This window comes from Zonotrichia albicollis, chromosome 1, assembly GCF_047830755.1.
Source record: "Zonotrichia albicollis isolate bZonAlb1 chromosome 1, bZonAlb1.hap1, whole genome shotgun sequence".
Classification (NCBI taxonomy): Eukaryota; Metazoa; Chordata; class Aves; order Passeriformes; family Passerellidae; genus Zonotrichia; species Zonotrichia albicollis.
The window spans coordinates 131552904-131572929 of record NC_133819.1 but is presented as its reverse complement, the minus strand read 5'-3'; the positions used below and the strand labels follow the sequence as shown (position 1 = coordinate 131572929).

At 36.1% G+C, this 20026-nt stretch overlaps 1 protein-coding gene across 5 annotated transcripts in view; it reads left to right on the top strand.

Moving 5' to 3' along the window:
- Positions 1-20026, top strand: part of VPS13B (vacuolar protein sorting 13 homolog B) — a 431489-nt gene that overhangs the window by 338498 nt on the left and 72965 nt on the right. For all 5 annotated transcript variants that reach the window (XM_074554422.1, XM_074554431.1, XM_074554441.1 and 2 more), the window contains exons 37-39: positions 10272-10471; positions 13056-13263; positions 13616-13800. In XM_074554422.1, coding sequence (XP_074410523.1) covers positions 10272-10471; positions 13056-13263; positions 13616-13800 — 593 coding nt within the window. The remainder of the gene's footprint in view (positions 1-10271; positions 10472-13055; positions 13264-13615; positions 13801-20026) is intronic.

The window sequence follows — 20026 nt, the reverse complement described above, 5'->3', positions numbered from 1 at the left end:
AAGACACACTTCCACAAAACTGATGGAAATTGTCAAAAAATCTCTTAAGAAATTGCTTGGATTTTTTTTTTTTTTTTACAGTTGGGAATATGAATTTAAAGTGCTGATAGAAACCAAGGTTGAAATTACGACTTCAGGAGAGAAGATAAAATACTCAGTGTGAGGGAAATGGTATTATAATCTAATGTTAAAAATCCTTTAGAAGAATACCACAGTTGCTAACTAGATTTGTTTTATTATTACAAAGAAATTATGCAAGCTAACACAATTTTTAAAAGTTTTTATCTGTGTCTTGAAATGAAGGAGCATTTAAATATCTCAGTTCTTCACTACTGTTCTTTTTATAAAAGGTTTTATAGATACACCTTTTGAGCTGACCAGGGTTAATGTCAGGTTTTTTTAATAGAATGAAACTAATACGTGAATGCTTCCCCATGTCTTTGATTTTACAGTCGAATAACTATTGTGACCATCTGCAGCAGCTGCATTTTAGGAATTATTTGCTGAACCAAGCTAAGCACAATGACAAAAGTAGTCATCTCAGATGTACTGTTAAAACAGAGGAAGAAAAAGGAGCATTGCTTGCCTTTTGTACAGTATGGCCATCTGCTGTACAGATGTTATTATATAGAATGACTTCAGATACAATAATTGTAGAAAATTTTCATTAAAACCTCAACAATTTGCACTTGTTTACTTGAATCTGCATAACTCCCCAGTGAGACAACACAATACGCTTGGGGTTTCTTTGGTTCTCACTAGCTTACTCTTTGATCCTTTTTGATGTGCTGACTTTAATAAACACAGTTAAAAACACTATTCAAAAACATCATGGAAAAAAATTACAAAGGAACAATTATAGCAGTAGAAACTACTCTAATCCCTTACTTACGCAAGCTATTTTTAGTGAAATATGGTTTTTTACACGTTTTATGTGGCAGTGTTTTATAAACAGTGTAAATGACCCCTTTTCCAGATGAGTTTCAATGCAGGAGATGAAGTTGTTTTCTAAGGAATCCTATTTGCTAGGAATTATTGAGCAGAAAAAAATCTCACAAGAATATATATTGTCGGCATTTTCCCTCCCTTATAGGGGGAAAATAAAAGTGCATGACCTTGTGTGTTGCTTTCATTTCTTTTCAGCTGAAATTAAGAAGAAAGCTTGCTATCCAACTTATTTTTCTTTTAATATCAGTTTTCCCTCTAGACTTTACTGGTTTAATCATAGAAGCTAAAGGCATTCTAGTTTCATTTTTCTTCCTAAATTCTTACAAAACTAATAAGTTTTAGCTTCTGAAAAGAATTGGGACTAATTAGTTGAATGATTTCACTTCTAACACAATTAATTATAAGTGTTGAACACACACTTTGCAATTGGATAAAACTAAAACACCTCTATTTCTGTATATACTGCTGCGCTGTTGTACAACCCCAAACCCTTAGTGTGTCAAGGGACTTCATCTTTTGGACATTTTTCAGGTTTTAGTACAACAGTTACTTATAACAACATGATTACTATTTCTGTTAGAATACTTATGTTCCTCTCCGTACTCATGTTTAAATACTCACTATTTTGGTTTTAGTAAAATAATACTGTTGTAGACTGTATTGCAGTATACTGGGACAAAGAGAAAAAATAATAAAACAGAACAAAATCCCTTAAAAAATTAATTTTACTTTAAAAGAGGTTACCATTATAGTTTTCCTAATGCCCTTAAGGGTAGGACTTTGTCATACTGATGTTCAATAAAACAATTATCTCTAGTCATTTTATATTTTGTGGCTTGGAGTTACAAGTTAAAACTTGTACCCATTTTTTTGTAAACCAAACACATAGCTTGGCTGTGTATTTGTACTGTTGGTGAAAACCCTAACTCCAAGAACTGCTGTTGGACCTGATTCTGTGATTTTTGTCTTCTGAAGTACATGGCATCTTCCACAAATGCTTAGAGCTCCAGTCCCATGTACCCAGTCAGATCTGAGATCTCTCGGTACCGTGCTTGAGGTGTGTGACCTCACTCCTTAACTCACGTTAGAATTGAAGTAAGTCTTAGCAAGAAATACTGGAAAATAGAATGCAATTCTAAACATATGGCTTTCAGTTAGTTCAGGTTTGTAGTTGAAATTAGCACTACCTACCTGCCAAAAGAGCAGATAAATTAAGAGAAGTTGAGGACCGTTCTTTCCCCAAAGTGAAAGACAGCAAGAAGCCTGTAGCCTCTCAGTGGAGCCTTATTTTACTCTGGCTGGACACGGCAGGGAAGTCGTGCTGTTCAGTGTCTGAACTGAGAGAATTACGGACATAAAATATTCCAAAGATCATACACAGAATTCCCCAGCCCTTTGTCCCATATGTAGAAATGATTACTTTAGCATATAAATAAGGGGGAAAAAAATAAACACTAGTTGAGCCTATGATAATTGCAAGTATTTTAACTAAACCTGAAAATAATTACATACTTGAGATACTTTACAGTACTTTTAGAAATTAAATGCAGATATGAATTGGTATAGCACGAAGACCAAACTTCAATTTGGAGTTAACTAACTCCCTCGAGAAAACTTTGCTAAGGCGTTGTCATAGCCTTTGGATGCTGCAGATATGCAAGTTAGCCCATGGGGAAATAAAACTTTAAATTAGATATGACTACCTAAAATAATATGCAGCAGTAACAAGCCATTTACAACACCCAGAAGGCGTTTGTTACTTTTAGAAAGAAATATAAACTCTTTCCAACACTTGAACAATAGGAAATTAATTCTCTGTCAGTAAAAGCCAGAGGACAAACTAAATATTTAAATGGCCACTGAGGACTGAGGTGGAAGTGCAGCTTGTAGACAGCTATACAAATCACTAACAAACCTTAATGAATATTGGGTGTGGGCATCAGGGTCCTGTCAGATTTGACACTGTGTCCCAAGTAGCTTAAACCCAACACTCAAGGAAAGGTGGAGACCTCATCAGGTCTCTAACATCTGGGATTTTATTTGTCATTTTGGCGTATCCTGCAAGCGCAAAAGAAAGAGTAAAAGGGGATTATCCTGACAATGAAATGAGTTACTGAATCTTGTGATAATGAAAAGCAGAAGAATTCTAATTCCTTTCTATAGTCCCTGAGGTGGAGGTGCGTTTATAGTTCTGCAGGAGTATAATGTAGGAGGGAAGAACAGATGGCCTGAAATCCATGAAACAAGACACCATCTAATCCCAGGACTGAGTACCAGTATTAATCCTGGTCAGATTCCCTACTGATACTTCGTAATAGGGTTCAGAATTGCTACTGATGAACTAGCACGTTAACTTCAGAGAGTAAAAAAAAGAATTAAAAAGTTCCTTGAAGGTTGTTTGTTCAACTTTCTTTTGTTCAAGACCGAGTGCACTAATTTTGTAGACCTGCATTTGCTATCTGAATAACTCAGCTTTAAAAGTATTTCAGATTAAATTTGATTCAGAACAAATATGGTTGGGTTTTTAATCTCTTCAGTTTTTATTGTGAAATTAATTACATATTTTTTGCGACTGGAATTTCTTTTGATAGTGGGATCCCAGTGTGTATGTGGTGATAGTAGGTGATACAGTATTTACATGGAAGTCAATTTAATAGACTGTTTAAATTCACAAGACAATAGATATAACAGTGAAAGCCGGATGTTTTCTTTATACATTTTATGCTTTCTGTGTTTTTCTTCTGGTTCAGTCTTCATTTTTCAGTGTGAGGTATAAGACGCACAGGTAAGACATTATTTCCAATCATAAGGACCAGTTATTAAGCAGTTTAAATTGATGGTATACTGACATGTTTCTTCTTTTTCCATGTCAAGAATATTTTTATGGAATGGAATCACTAGCTTGCTGCCCAGACAAAAGGTGTAATTTCTAAGGAAATTCAGGTTATTGTAGCCACACATTTCTACACGCTGCCTTTTGCTAGCTCAGTTACTTAGGTGGCTGATCAATGGGTTGTGTCAGGGCACTCTTTTGTCTGAAAACTAACCCACTACTAAAGAAGAGTTTGCAGCAAGATTGTCTCCTTCATCTGGCTCACTGGAGAGGTACACCTAATGACCATACTGGAACAAATGAGAATACAGAGAAGTATACAAACAAGGAAGGATTGAAGGGAGAAGACTGGAATAAGCCTGGACCTGGACTGTCCTTGATCCTCAGGATCCACGTTCCAAGAGTGCAGGGAAACCTGTTTGGTTTGTGTGGCCTGGGTGGATCTGTCAAGCCTTGAACTTCCACAAGCATAATTGACTGGGTTAGAGAGGCCCAAATAGAGCTCAGCTGCTGCCAGGCACTATCTTCAGGATAGTTTATTTATAAAGAAAAGCTACCCTCTAGTTCATGGATGATTTAGTTTACTAAAGCAGTTAAAATTCACTGAATCCAGTGTAGAGCCAGAGGAGCAGGACATCAAAGTCACTCTAAATCAACTTTGTGGTGATTATATTTGGATACATTTTGAGTGGCATCCGCTGTTTTGTAATGTTTCATTTGCTGGGCAACCATTTTGATTTTTCAGTGTCTGATTTTTCAGTTGTGCTAAATATCTATAACTTTCTAGACATTTTTAGATACCAGTTATCTCCTGATAATAAGCCAAAGTTTTCAACCAGACACCTAAAATTAAGATGTGAAAATGCATTGATCTTTTTCTTAATTGAAGAACATCCCCATGTCCATCTGCAGAGCTGGAGTAAGAATATTTAGCTGCTTTTCTGAAACCTGGTGGTATCTAAAAATGTTTGTGATAAAAGAACCAAGTACTACTCATATCAATATAGTAATCACTTTTGAAAGCTGGACTCACAGATGCAATATGAACACTATTTTTGTTGGTTTATAATATGCAATTTTCTTCACCTAATTGGAATAACATAAGGCAATATGGAGCTTTACAAGTATATTCTAAATTATTGTACTCCCAAGACAGCCTTGACCAATAATTAAAATCCCTTTGGATCTAAACTTTAATATGCCCTCTGTGATTAGGCATCACAAAATCCAAAATTACCAAATCACCAAGTGAATTGAGATTTTTCAGTTATTTAGTATGCAGTAGTGTAATGAACATGATGTACCTGCCCAGTTATTCTTTAAGGGAGATGAGCTCATTTCAAATAGATAACCATCTTTGACTTCTCTTCTGATTCATCACTGACCTGAACTCCATTTGAACCTTGTTAGACACAAAACAAGCAGGATTCCTGGCCTGAGCTATAAAATATAATTAAGCCCTTTTGAAATGATGTGTAAAAGAACATAGCTTTACCCCTACTATAACTACTACCACCACCACAACCAATAAAGTTAAATCAACCACTGCCTGTAATGGATTAAAATAATAAATGTTCCTGGATTTTAGTGTTTGAAGTACTTGAAGAAAACAGGCTCCCAGCAGCCAGTACCGCTGAATGCATGGGGACATTTATTAGTGATGAATTCAAGGGTTTGGCCTGGTTAAGATCATTACTTTCTGTTTACCGTGTGTTACACATCTCATGTTTTTACAGAGCCCATATGTGTCCCAATGTAATGCTGAAAAACTCTTTCACTAAAGAATAGCTAATTGGTAACATGTAAGTATTGTTCTCATGGGGAGAATGAACCATCATAAGATTCAGCTCGATACTAATGAGAAATCCAGTGCGGTCAGTGGATTGTTAACTAAATCTCTCCTGGAAAGTAGTTCTTAAAATTGTTCTCTACTATGCTTCACCATTTGTTTGCTACTGCTGTTTCCAGACTTGAGTAAATTGGCTGGCTCTTAAATTAACTGCAGTATTTCCCCTGTAATTATTTTCACAGCTTTGTTACCCTTTCTTCTCAGAAGATGGTTTGTCAAGCATATTTGTCAACAGAGCATTGTAACTGTAGTATAACTACTCAGTATGTGATGTATCTACAGTTTTCTTAAGAGGAAAGAATTGTGTAGATAGTTGTACCAATATATTAGATATAACAGCATATTTACATTTTAATAGCTGTCTTAATGTCAATGACAATCTGAAAGTAGCTACTGAAGTTACAAACATGAAGAGTGAATGTTCAGAACCAAATACCACAGACTGTCACTTTAGTAGAAGGTAGTAAGGAAAACCACTTGCTAATTAATCTTTAGCGGCAAGATTGTATCTCTGCCACCCAGGCAGGGAGGACCCATGGGGGAGCCTGGAGTTCTTCCTTCGGAGGGCACCAGGATCCCTTGGGTGGGAATACATTCCACAGGCTGCTGCTGGTAGTGAGACCACATCACTCACATGCCTCTCAACCAGCGTGGCTGGCTCTGTGCTCTGGGACACGCTCTTGCTGCTGAGCTGCCCCAAACTCAGAAAAGCAATTTTCTTCATAGTGCTATTGTTTGTAGCAAAGCTACTGGCTTTTCAAAAGAGAGCCAAGTGCCAGTTCATTGCCATTTGCTACCTTTGTTAAAATACATGTGTTTTCATTTTCTTAATTCTCTTGTCCCCTGTTGAAGTTTGCCAATTAAAATCATGCTCTGTGTTGCATTAGGTGACAGTGCAATGAACCAAACAGCATTTGCAGCTAAGGAAGAGCAAATGCACAGGAAATAATAGAAGGAAAAAAGCTCCTTCTATATGTCTACTCATTTCATTTGGAGTTGATTCAAATGTCAACACTGAAATGTTTTTGAAAACAGAAAGTCCATGGTTTATGTCAAAACATTGTCTTTCCCTTTGTTAACCAAGAAGAACAAACAGCCTTTTTTTTTAATACCTGTATTGCTTAAACCCTAAGTGATTGTTATTGCAAGGCAGGGATTGTTTTTATATATTTGCTGCATCTATTAAAATGGGCCAGCTCTTTCTTTTTCTATTCACACAAAAGGATTTATACACACACAGCAGTTTCACAAGGATGAAGCCTCCTATTATTGACAAATGCTAATGCAACTCTACTATAATTATATATAAATCTTAATCTAACTATTTGTAAAACTGTATTAGGGTACTCAGATTCTGTGAGATGTCTTTCTAAATCTTAGCATAAATCAAGTATGTACTGACTAAAAAAGATGTTAGAATATCAAAGTAAATGTCTTTAGGTAAAATTTTTTCACTGTTCTGTTGTAATGATCTCCACCTTTAATTTTGGAGCAAAGTAATTTTTGGAATGTGACAAGCTAGCTATTTTTAAACCCTCCTACATTGTTTCCAACCATATAAAATACCTGAATATTCCTTTTGAGCATATGTCATCAGAAAGGTAATTCTTGCAATAGCACACAGAAGCCTGGTCTAAGTTCTCTTTTGCTCCATTAGTGTAGATGTGTTTTGTAGTGCTATTGTGTTTCTGGCTGGAGTCTGACAGGGGAGGGCTGGCAGCATTTTTTAAATGCTGTCCAAAGCAAGTGCTTCATATTTATTAGTCTCTTGGAGGAGTATTTTAAAAGTCATGAAACTATTTGTTCCTAAAAGTAAATTATTGCACGTACTGAAAAGTGCATTGGTGTTCATGAGCCATAATCCAAACAGCACAAGTTAACTTCTACATGTCACAGCAATCATTTTGAAGATATATTGCTTCTTTGTGCTGCCATCTCAAGTTCACTTCAAATGGAGTCTTTGATTTAATCTATTGAAACTGAAGGCAGGCTTCCACAATAGGAGTTTGTGAGAGATGCATTGAAGGACTGACTGAAAATAGTGTGTGGGATGGCAAAAACAAGGGAAAATTATTTTGCATCTATACTTTTCTGAGGTGATTGCTTTAGTCATGGGAAAGCACTTCACAGACTGAACATGTACTTTTGTAATTTCCATAGAAATAGTACCTTACTGGAACTTCTCTTAGACGCAGAGATTTCTTTACTTACTACTGCTTTTTAAGGTTTATGCATACTTGTTCTTCATTTCTTTTCTTTAAGCTTCCTCAAAACATCACTACATGCAAGTTTGTCTAAATGGTCTCTGTATTGCAGTTTTTCTAACAGTGAACAGTGGGTTTTTTTATACTGAATCAGCTCATCCCTTAAAGGACAAGTAGGTACAACTGCTAGAAGGATCAAGGGTGTGATTTTTGTCTATACAAGAGCACTCTGGGTCACAGCAAGAAAAATAAAAATCTCTTCCTGAGTTCCTGAACTTTTCCTCGTATTTGTAGGACACAATCCATGGATGTGTCTTGCAATATTTCATGTATTGAAAACTAACCAACACTTCCTTATTCTTAATTGTTTCTTCATTTCTCATTGTTTGCTTAGCATTTGAGAAAGGCACTGCTGATTTTGAACCAGCAGTATTATGTGCTGAATGCTCAGTTCTGCTTCTAAGCTGTGGGATATTGTGTTTTCTTTGTACTTTGTGGAGCTGAGATGACAACACAAAGAGACTGCAAAGCATAATCCTTCCAAGTGTAATCCCAGTGAAAGAAAACATAAATAAAACCACTTGTATTCTGGCATTCCTTTTCCTCTTCTGTTGTTTCTGCAACTTGGCACATATTCTAATAAAACTATAGGAAGAAATTTCTCTATATTGAAGAATTGTGCAATAGTTACCAAGAATTTCTTCTCTTTAAAATCAAAATTCCATATAGAATATGAAAAGAAAAAAAAATACTTTCCAAGTATTGTAGTGCCTCTTAAAATAACTAACTACAGCAGGATGTCAGGGAGTGTTGATGCTGCTTTTGTTGATTATCACTGAAATTCAGTGTCAAAAACCGCCTTGAACAGATCTGTCCCATAGGCCTGTAACCCATGAGAACTGATGCAGGATTTCAGGAGCCAGCCTAAATAAAAAACCCCAAAGCTGGAACTCCATTTGAAGTCGGTGACAACAGTCCTGGTGATTGGCATGGGACAATGGTTGGTTTGAGCCCTTGGTCATTGTTACTAAACTCCAGCTGCTCAAGGGAGAGATGGTTTAAGTTTGTGGTTCCTACTCAGGTTGGACATTTCAATGGACAATTCAATGCCAATGTTACTGTGGGCATTGTTGGACCACCTTCCTAGTGTTTGCTGGTTTTAAAAAAAATATGCAATGTATTTCCTTCCATTAAAAAAATAGTGCTCAGTATTATGAAACTGTAAGCCCCAGGATGCAGACAGACTTCTTCCTTGGATGCTAGGAGAGATTCATAGGAGAAGTTTTATTGCATGGATTCAAAACAGTGAGTTGTGTTTTGGGGGGATTTTTCTGCCAGCAAAGTTCTATAAATATAAAATGAAACTGTACCTTGAAACACCTGTGTGTAAGCCTTAGGTGTCTTTTTAATCTTTTGCCTTTTGTAAATGTCTAGTTTCATTAGAAAAATAAGCTGTGTGCATTATAAAGTAGGGTGGCATCCAACATTCAGGGTGTTGAGTCCAAGTATTAGTACCAAAGGAGATAAAAGTTAAGCCAGCCTCAGATGTAGTACTTTCCATGTAAATATACCAAAGAAATAGAGATATTAGGCATGGTTTATTTTATTAAGCAGTGATTGCAGTAAGTTAAATTCTCAAGAGCTGGGATATTTCTAGATGATGTTTCTATCCTCAAAATGTTTGTCTTTAATGAGAGTATCTAAGTTCTGTCATAAATGTAATCTGCCATTATCATTTTTAGGTTCTATGAAGCTATGTAAAGTTCAAAAGGTTATGATATGAAAACTTTAAACTCTTTTTCTCAGGAAATGTGCATTATGTAGCTTGAGATAAGCATTTGTTTTGAATTATTTGAATTCAAACAGTACCCTTCTTCGGCTAAGTACTCCCAAGTCTAGCAAGGTGCTATGTATAGTAATTAACCTGGACAAAAGCAGAAAGAACTGTTCAAAATCTCTATTTCCTATCAGTTTGAAATATGATCAAGTGAAGCAGCTGTAATTGTTCTTAATAGACTTTTTTGAAAAAAAAAATCATAGTTTAATGAAAAATGTCTCTTCTCATAAACCTTAAAATACTCAGAAGGCAAAAAGTCATGTTTTGGCAAATGGTTCTTTGTAAGGAACATGGATGAGACATACCTGGTCTGTTACAGCAACATGGTATAAAGTCTGGTTGATATTGTGGCAAGAGCAAGCTAAGTGAAAAAACAGGAAATTAAAAAACAATTACAGATCTCATTGCCCAGCTGTGAAGTCCTTCCTTGGACACCAGAGTGATTGTCCACACAAGTATTTCCATGAAAGTCCGTGGGACTACTTGTGTGAGTAATGGCTTGGGATCCCCAGGCTCATGGTAAAGTGAATTCAGGAAATAAGCACAAGAATGTTTGGAGAATAACTGCCAGTGGGATTAAATTTCTCTTTCTCCTTTTAGGAATCCATGGATCATCTTTAGTCCTTGACATAAAAGATTTCTTACTTAAAACAAGTCTCAAAGAAAGAGCGAAATCTCTGATTGGCCCTTTTTGCTGCTCTGTTAACGTGGAAGCCAAGTGGTGTAAGCACAGTGGTGATCCTGGCCCAGAGCAATCTGTTCCAAAAATCTACATTGATTTGAGAGGAGGACTGCTGCAGGTCTGTATAAGATGCTTATGGATGTGCTGTTGAGCTGGACTGGTTTTGGATGATTAAGTTTTCAAAAATAAATTCCATTAAAGCCTTCGCATCCTACAGCCGGTTGCTAGGTTGGGGAGTTTTGCATGTTTGATTTGGGTGTTTTTTGTCTTACCTTATAAAATTATAAGTATCTACTCTTTCATGTAAACTATTTGGTGAAAAATTGTGTACTGTGTTTTGGATTTACTTTTTTTTTAATACTGCTTAAACCTTGTATTTTAGCTGTATGTGTGTGTTCCTTAGAACTACTGGATCAAATTACTAACACTTAATATCCTTGGGTCATGTTCTGATGGGTGTGTGTTTGTCTGTCCATGATCTACGTGTCTGTAATGCCTAGAGGAAGCCCTAAGAAGTACATATCCTTTCTTTTTAAACTTACACACATTTCTCAGGGGAGTAATTGCAAACTGTTGTTTGTAACAATTAATGCTCAGTTTTCCGTGCTATCCTCTCCTTTTTGGAAGTGCCCACAACTTGAAATCAGTCCAGGAAGCTTGGGAGTTCTTGAAATGAAAAATAGATTCTGTGGGGCTTAAACAAGTGGGCTTTAAGATATGTCTTGTTTTAATTATTTTTATTATAGTATCTATACATACCAAATGTTTTAAAATAAATACATAAATCAAGTATATAAAACACAAAAAGGAAATTTTGACATTTAATTGTGTCAGTAAGTTTTTTCCCAGAACTGGCATTGGAAGGTCTTAGAACAACAGCACTGGAAATTGGGTTAATCAGATAATACAAATTTGGGGGGAAAGTGTATCTTAATGAATAAATAAGGTCAGTTTGTTTCTTTGCTCCTTTTTTTATTTGTTTTTCACAGGTACTTGGCTGACTACCTGTATGTGTTGGTAATAAAATGCTTATTTTTTTCCAAACTTTTGGGGTTTGACAAGTACCAAAAAGAAATTTATAAATCTCAGAAAGCCATTTATTATTAGAGTATAATTAGGGACAGTTAGCTTCTGCAGAAGATCATTAAGTGTTTGGTCTGGCAGAATAGATTTGAAAATGCTGACAAAATAATTATCAGTTCTGTTTCAAATTAATTTATTTATGGCCAATGATTTTACCAGCTCTAAACATGACCTCACCTATCACTGTCACTTTGTATTGCATCAGAACCTTGAGAGCTTATGTAAAATCATAAGCTGAATATTGTAGTAGGAGTTCCATGGCCTAGAGTTCCCTTCTGCTTACAAATGAATAAAAGTGTGAGATGGAGAAAAATGTTCGTCCCTCCTCTGTCAGTGGGGACTGGGGCCTCTGGGATTGGCTTAAGGTGACAGAGCTCCTCTGAGGTGGTGCTAGAGTAGGTGTGGGACCCCGAGAGCAGAGGTTCTTCAGAAACCACAGTGGAGATGCACTAAATTCAGGGGTTACCTGCCTAGGCTGGGGATCTTTAGCTCAGGGCTGGCTGTGGCTGTGGTTCAAGAGGGTCTTGGTTTATTCTGTGGGCTTACTTCTAGATGCAGGGCAAGAAAAAAATCTGCCTTCTTGCAACTACATTCCCTTTAGGCATCTTCTGATTTTTTTTCACATTTGAAAATTTATATTCCCCCATTGAAAAATACTCTTTATGTGCATACCTTGTCTGCTTCACTCACATCCTTTCCATGACTTTTAAGTTACAGTCTGGGCATTTTGATTCCATCCCACACTGGTTCCATGTCTAATTTCTGTATTGCTAGTTGCTTCTTTGTCTTCTCTGGTGCTTCAAGGCCTGCTTCTGCACATGAAGTCTAAAGTAGTTGTTCCCATTAATATAATTCTGTCAAACAGGAGATTTGAAAAAAGCAGTAATGCTGTCCAAGCTGGCAGAAAGGAATGCCTTCTTGCCTTTTATTTTGCTACAAAGTGTGCAAATCTTCTGGACTTTGCATGCCCAATTTTATTAGATATTTTTCTGTATTTTTGTTTTAAATTTCAGAAAACTTTGAACTTTTAAACCCCATTTGGAGGACTTACAGAACACCCAATTCATATGCTTAAATTTTGTGCTTAAGATGATCTTTCATATGTCTTCTGTGTCACATTCTAAGCTGTGTTACTTAGTTTTAAATGTATTCCAGAATTCCAGTTCTGGAGCAACCTCTTTGAGGAGTTTAAACTTTGTATCTTTAAGGGTTTTTTGTCATGTCTTAAACTGAGAAACTTGTGACCAGTGCTAGCATTGTGTACAGTTCTTGAATATAACATTTAAGATCTGTGGTCTTCCAGGCAACCTCACTGTGAATTGTTAAATGGTAGGAACTAATGTTTTCCTTCAGATAATGAAAAGAACACATTTGAGAAATAGTTCTGTAAGGATATTTTGTTGCTTCTGTCCTTTATTTTAAAATTAAGAAATTTAAAATGAAGAAAATTAAAATTGCTTGCAAGCAATTAAGGTGTAAGTAGAGCAGAGTCAAAGCCATATAAAATTCCTGTTGTTTTTGGGGAGGTGTTTTTCCCTTCAAAAATGGCTGAATATTTGTATGTAATTTTTTCATCTTTTCTCTCTCTCTCTTTCTCTCTCCTTTTTTTCTTTTTAAAGGTTTTTTGGGGTCAAGAGCATTTGAACTGTTTAGTTCTTCTCCAGGAGCTTCTGTGGCAGTACCTGACTAAAAAGGGCAGTGTAGAGACGTTGATACCTGAACGTCCACACCCAACGTGTTTTTCTGCAGAAAGGAATCAAGCCTCAAAACCTGAGCATTCCTCAGATGATCTGAGAACAGGACTCTTCCAGTATATACAAGATGCAGGTAAGAAGGATATAATTTTGGCTCTCTTTTTTTCTTCCTTTTTTTTTCTAGGTTATAAAGTAAAAATAGTAGTAACCTATTAGACATTACTTGCCTCTTACAATGAATAACTTTATATTTTTTGGAAAAGCAGTTGAAAAGACATCTGCTAGAATTTAAAAAAAAATACTTTAAAAGACTTTTTTGATTTCTTTCCATTAAGTTGTAATGTTTTAAAAGTCAGGGAAATTGCTTTTTTATTTTCTCTCCTTTTGATCCCGAGGGATTTCTTTTTAATCACTTTGGTTTCATAAACCAGCATGTTTCTTTCTAGAAATTGCATAACAGATTATGGCTTTCTTTCATTTGACAGAAGCACAAAAGCTGCCCAATGCTTATGAAGTTGTGTTTTACAATGAAACTGAGGATAGTCCAGGAATGATGCTGTGGAGATACCCAGAACCCAGAGTGCTCACTCTTGTAAAAATTAACCCGGTTCCTTTTAATACCACTGAAGACCCAGATATTAGCACTGCTGACCTTGGAGATGTTCTTCAGGTGGGTAATGAGTTTTCTACTTTCAGTAACAAATGGAAATATTACTGCTGTAAAGTGAAAGTTTTCAAAGTCAGATTTATTAAAAAGGAGCACAAAACAAATGTCAGGAGCTCTATAAAACCAATATGAGGTACATTGCACAGCTTGAGCATATCTTTAGTTTCAAAACTACTTGTATAAACATTTTACCCACTTACCTCTGCAGTTTTTATGTTGCATAATAAGCTATAGCCAAGTTTATCAGGTTTAGTTTGTGAGCATACAGTTTTTATTCTTTCTTTTTATGGTTTCATCCATCAGTCTTTGCATAAAGACTTCATTTGGTTTGAAACTGAAACATATGAGGAAAGACCTGGTCTGAAATTTCCAAGTTCTAGTGGAATCATTGAAGTAAAAGCTCCAATCTGGCTGTTCTCTCCTATTTCTGTGATGGCAGATGGCTGCACTGCTCCGAGTAAGATCCACAGGGTAGGGGGAAAGGGTCTGGTTTCTCACATTTTACCTTCAGAGGGTTGAAGTGGATGGTGTGGTTTGACTGTGTGAGAGCATGGAACTTCTCTTTTGAGGACGACTGAGTGCTGCAGTCTCCATGCCCTAAAAATAGACCATACCTCAAAATTACACTGATCCTTAATGTGCTGGAAGTTTTGCTTTCTAATGTATGCAATTGGGTCATTACATTTTCTCCTGTCTAGTGTAATTCTTTTTAAATTCACTTATTCCTCCTTGCACACATATTTTGATTTTAGCTCAATTTTAATTCTTGTAATCTCTGTTTCCCTTTTGTATTACAAATTGGACCTGTCATTTTTTTTAATTTCAATCTGGTTGTTAATCAGAATAGTGTTGTGAGTCAAGGGAAATAAATATTTCCCAGTTCTTCCTATTTGTCCAAAACTCTTGAATTATATTTCATTATTGCTGTAATGTTAAAAATTGCTTTTAAAATTGAATTATTCACCAATATGCTTTGAGTTATGAATAAGTAGGATAATCTTCCTCAGATAAATGGTATAATGTTATTACCGTGCACATACTGTCGGTGAGATCATGTAAGTGTCCTGCCAATTTCTTTGCCCTCAAGACAGCCAAATGTCAGCTCCTTTCAGTTACATGAAAATTAGAATTAAATGGAAAAAAATCAGCTCCGCTTGGCATGAGGTTTGAATCAAAGATCAAAATTGTGTTATTGTAGGCTGTCTTGATGGCCTATTAGGTTGCTATGAAAGCCAGGATTTCACCTCCTTTCAGGCTGGTATTTTTGGAGCACAGCACACCAAGGTTTTGGTTTAATTACATTACACTCCCATTATAGATAACAGACATCATGAAAACCATTATGTATGTGCTTGTGGAACGATATGACCCTGTCCAAGGGGAACACCAGCTCTTCTCCAAGTGGGCATACACAGCTGGACTTTCAGTAGCACACAGGTTCTGCTTTGTGCTTCCATGCAATGGTGTAGAGAAGAGAAGATCCTGCTCACTATTGTTGCCTCAGAGAGTGAGAAGCACCCAACTACCAAGGGTCAGGTTCTGTCAGCCTCTTCTGACATTCATGTGATTCTTCAGATTTCTGCCACCAGAGAAAATATAAAGATATCAGCCAAAATAGAGGACATTTAGTCAAAAATTCTGCTTTGGACCCATGATGTGCAGAAATGCCTACAAGAAGATCCACACTTTGGTTGAAGGCCATTAATTATAGTAGTAATTGTTGCCTGGCTCAGGGTGGTGATTTATTACATTTTCCAGAAATGGCCATACACCTGATGAACAGCCATGTTAAACATGGGCAGTGTGCATTTTTTTATTAATCTTAACAGAGTTATGTGAGCGGAATCAGATGCAGAGATTCCGCAGAGAAAAATTTTAATTTCTTTAGGTAAATTGCATTTACTAAATACTCATATCAAACTTCAGATTGTAATTGAAGTTAATCATGAAGCCTTTTATGAACTCAAATTTTCCCTGTGTGGATACATGTTAATTAATATACTGGGGATTTAGTGCATATGGAAAACTAATTAAATACAGCGAGAAAAAAGATAAAACAGTATTTATTTTATTCCATTCTTGAAATGAAACATTAGAGAAACATCGCCAAGCCAAAGACTTTAGCTTTTTTGGAAAAAAGGCTCTAAATTAAAAAACAATAATGATACTAAGCTATATTAAAATATACTTTAAAAACTTTCCCAGGATTGTGGGTATGTTCAAATGCAAGGAGGACCCATAATGTCCCCAGCTGTGTTACCAGTCTCCCTTAATCCTCTGCTTCACAAAGATACAGTCAAAGGTGCCCTTCTGTAGTCTGTATTGAATTTTTGTGGGTTTTTTTCCTTGAAGTTTTCCAGTTGCATGTTCTTTCTTTCTGAGTAAGTTGCTATGACATTTCACCTAGCTTTCTGTCTTTGTTAAACTTTTAGCATAACGTTTTAATCATGGGTAGGTTTTAGAACTCTGTGTTTTTATAGCTATTATTCAAATTCCTGGAACTTGCAAAAGCTTCACCATAAAGAGAATTTTTCTAAATATTGAAGGTGCGTGTTATCTGGTACAGCCAAAGGATAGAGAACAGCTTCAGATCATAAGAGTTGATATGAACTATATTGTTTCTGTTGAACCTTGCCTTGCTCCTATTTCTGAGTTGCCCCAAGAGCTGTTTTCTGGCGCTTTACCTTGTGTTTTTGCAAAGGGAAGCAGTTTCAGTGGTCAAGTTTGTAATACTTTGTTTTTGCAGTCCAAACATTGTTGCTTTTATTTGTGGGGGGAACAGGAAGAACTGATGTCTCTGCCATGGCATACCACATGGCATTACTTTAGCAGTTTGAAATAGGGCTTGGATCTAATAGTTTGAAGGAAGTGAGAATTCTAGATCTGATTGCAAGAAATTGCAGGAGGATTATTTTTCTTTGAGGAGGTGGAAAGTATCTGAGTTTGTTGTTTTCCCTGTTTAACAGACATGGCAAACACTATATAATTTTTAAGCCCTTTTTGTCTCATTTTCACATGTTGTAACTCTCCTTTGGCTCTGTTTGATTTACCATTCTTTCAGATAACTAGTCTGTGAGGAAACACCTTTCAAAGGTGAATAATAGTATTGATGTGAGAATCATATGACCACCTCAGGACTAGAGGGAAGTCCAAACTTGGAAAAATTTCACAAAATTTTTTAAAAAGCTAAAAAGCAAGATAAAGTAGCAATTTCATTATTTTTAAAATATTGATGATTGATATATAGGTAAGTTAAAAAAAAAGGATGCTCTCTGAGACTTTTTCCGTTATAACAGATGAAACTTAAATAATTCAAGTAGACTGTGGTAAGAGGAAGTTTTGTGGTTAAAGATGAGCAACTTCAAAAGCCTATTTTATTCTGTGCTTAAAGAAAAACACGTATGTCTTCTGTTCATGAACCAGTGAGAAATAACTTACTGATCTTGCTCCAAAAATTTAGTTACTGCTACATTTAGGTCACAGATAATTTCTGTAACGAAAACTGTGCAGGTGTTTATAAATTTGTCTCAGTGAGTATTCACATGTGAAGACTTAAGGCATGCCACAGTTTCCCAGTTTAACATTAAACTATATCGTGTAAGGCAACCAGCTCATCATTACAGGGCAAAGGTCTTCTAATTGCTCTGTGATGGCCTTGTGGTGTGGTGCCACTTGAAGTTGGAATCTGTGGGCAGTGATGATTCTCATTCCTATGAAATCTGACCATGAAATGCGTTTCACCCAGAACTCGGAAGCATGGTAATAGCCTTCAAGCAGATTTTGGTTTAGAATGTATGTTGAAATGTCTCCTGCAGAGATATCAGAATTGTAGAAGATACATGAGCATCTTTAGGAACAAGAATGGGCTGGACAGTCTCAATTTCAGAGTAGGGGTTTCATTGTGTCTCTCTTCATCTTCTAAATGATGAGGGCATTGGCTTGCTATGGCTACTAGGACAGTTGAAAGAGAATTTGTGGCAATTTCCTCCATTTCAATTGTTCTGGTTGCCTTGGAAGTACGGCACTGGGATGAAAGGAGTAAGAGTAATTTCTGATTTCAGACAACAGTTTATTATTATGCAGATAATTCCACTGTCCCAGAACATAAAGAATAATTGAAGAATTTATTCTACATCATAACAAAGATGTGTATTCCAGAGCTGTTGTGTGATACTAAATTCAAGTGTGCTTTTACAGTTCCTTGGATCTGTCAGGTCCATATCTGAGAAAGGACAAGTCATCTTCATTTCTGTGATATTTTTAAAATTCAAAAGATGGAAAGCAGAAAAAAAAAGGAGAGAAAAATCTGTTACTGATTCAGTAGTGACTTTCACATTGTGCAGATACAATATGAAGCTAGATACGTTTAGATATTTAACCTCAAAAAAGGTTCTGTTGAATATTTGTGCTGTGGGGCTTAAAACTGTATTTGCACTGTGTGTCTAGTTTCCCCAAAGTCTTCCTGTGTCTTCCTGAAGTCTTAAGAATCTCAGATTTATGTTTATCTTTGCCTGTGATGTTGTTATACTTTTCTGATGTAATCTGGCATTTATTTTTATATCATTTATCTTTACCAAGAACAAGGTTGACAGGTTTAGGTTGGCAGGGGAGAGTAAAGATTGGGTGGGGCTAACCAAGGTAGGAAAACAGTTCCTATGCCATCAGGGAAATACTCTGCTTTTCTGTACAGGCAGGTGAACAGGGCACACAAAATATCTCCTGTACAGCTGGAGGCCTGTTTTTATCCAGTGAACCTTTTACAGAGATTCTTATTTATTGTCATTCCATTGTAGAGTTATCTTTCCATTGAGGGATGTCGCTGGCACTGCCCCATATCTCAAATAAAGCTATGTATTGTCAACAAGAGCATTTACCCAAGTGGCATGAATTTAAAAGCAGGAGAAAACCAGATTTATCTAATCAAAGTAATCATACACTGTGTAGTGTTCCAAATTCTGAGTTATCTGATTTAGTTAAGATTCATCACTAACACAGACTTAAAATTCTTTCTCCTGGATTGTCATCCAGTGGGAGATGCAAGCTGTTAAACAAAAGAAAGATAAACTACAACATTTGCTCATTTCTCCATATGAAGTTAAAATAAAATATCTGCTGAACTATAACCCTGACAGGTTTTTGTATTTGGGGATGTTTCCCTTGTGTACCTGCCAGGACTCCTATTGCATGCACGTGTAGTCAGCATTATAACAGCTGATGAAACCATGAATGCGTGCTGAGGTCTCCTTTTTTGGCCTTTCTTCTTTATCTAGTGTCGTAAGATACAGAGCACAGGTTAAAAAAGGGATGATTAAATTAACCAAATCTCAAAGTCTACTGAAGAATATTTTAGGGCAGTGAGTATAGTTCTGAGGTTGCAAGGGCTTAACTGGGATTTCAGAAGGAAAAACTACATAAATAAAACCACTGTGGTAAAATTCACACAGAGCATTTCCAAAGGTGGTGAAATCTTTTTTAGGAGAACATAAACTATTTCCAACTTCAAAGGGCAGGGATTCAAAAAATTGTCTGTTACATTGCCTTACATGCATGTGCTATTTAAATAAAGCATTTTCAAACTTGCTAGTCTGGAATCTGATTTTTTCAACACTGTCATCCAATAAATAGTCATATTCTAACACCTTGTGGCTGTTTAAACAGTGGCTTAAGGAAGCATGAGCTTAAGAATGACTGACATTGGACCTACTGTAAGTCATTATTCCAGGAAGGATTTGACATGACAGTCAACAGGAAAAGAATTATGATCAATGTCAAAGACATTAATTTTTCCTTTTAACAGAAAATACCTCATTTTTGGCTGACTCTGCTTCCCTTTTACTTTTCATTCCCTGTTGGGGCTAAAATATTCAGCTGGGCATTTGAGAGTCTGGGAAAAGTACTTTCTGAGAAACCACAAATTTTTGATTTATTTCTTATATTCCCAAAGCAACAACTATTTTGGAAATCCAGATGATTTGTGTGTGACAGGTTAGTAATTTAAGCTCACGGTGTTACAAGATAATAAGCTGTAAAGTTCAACCATGCTTTTTGATAAACCTGTTGGCTTGCAAGTTACTGAACCTACTGCCACACAATTCAGTACTGTCTTCAAATAATGGCACTTTTTAGATGGATGAAGAAATAATTTGTCTGGCTGTTGTGAATTGCTCAGAAGGCAAATTTGGTGTTTTGTCTGCTTTTTAAAGCTTACATTTCTTGTTAATTCTACCTT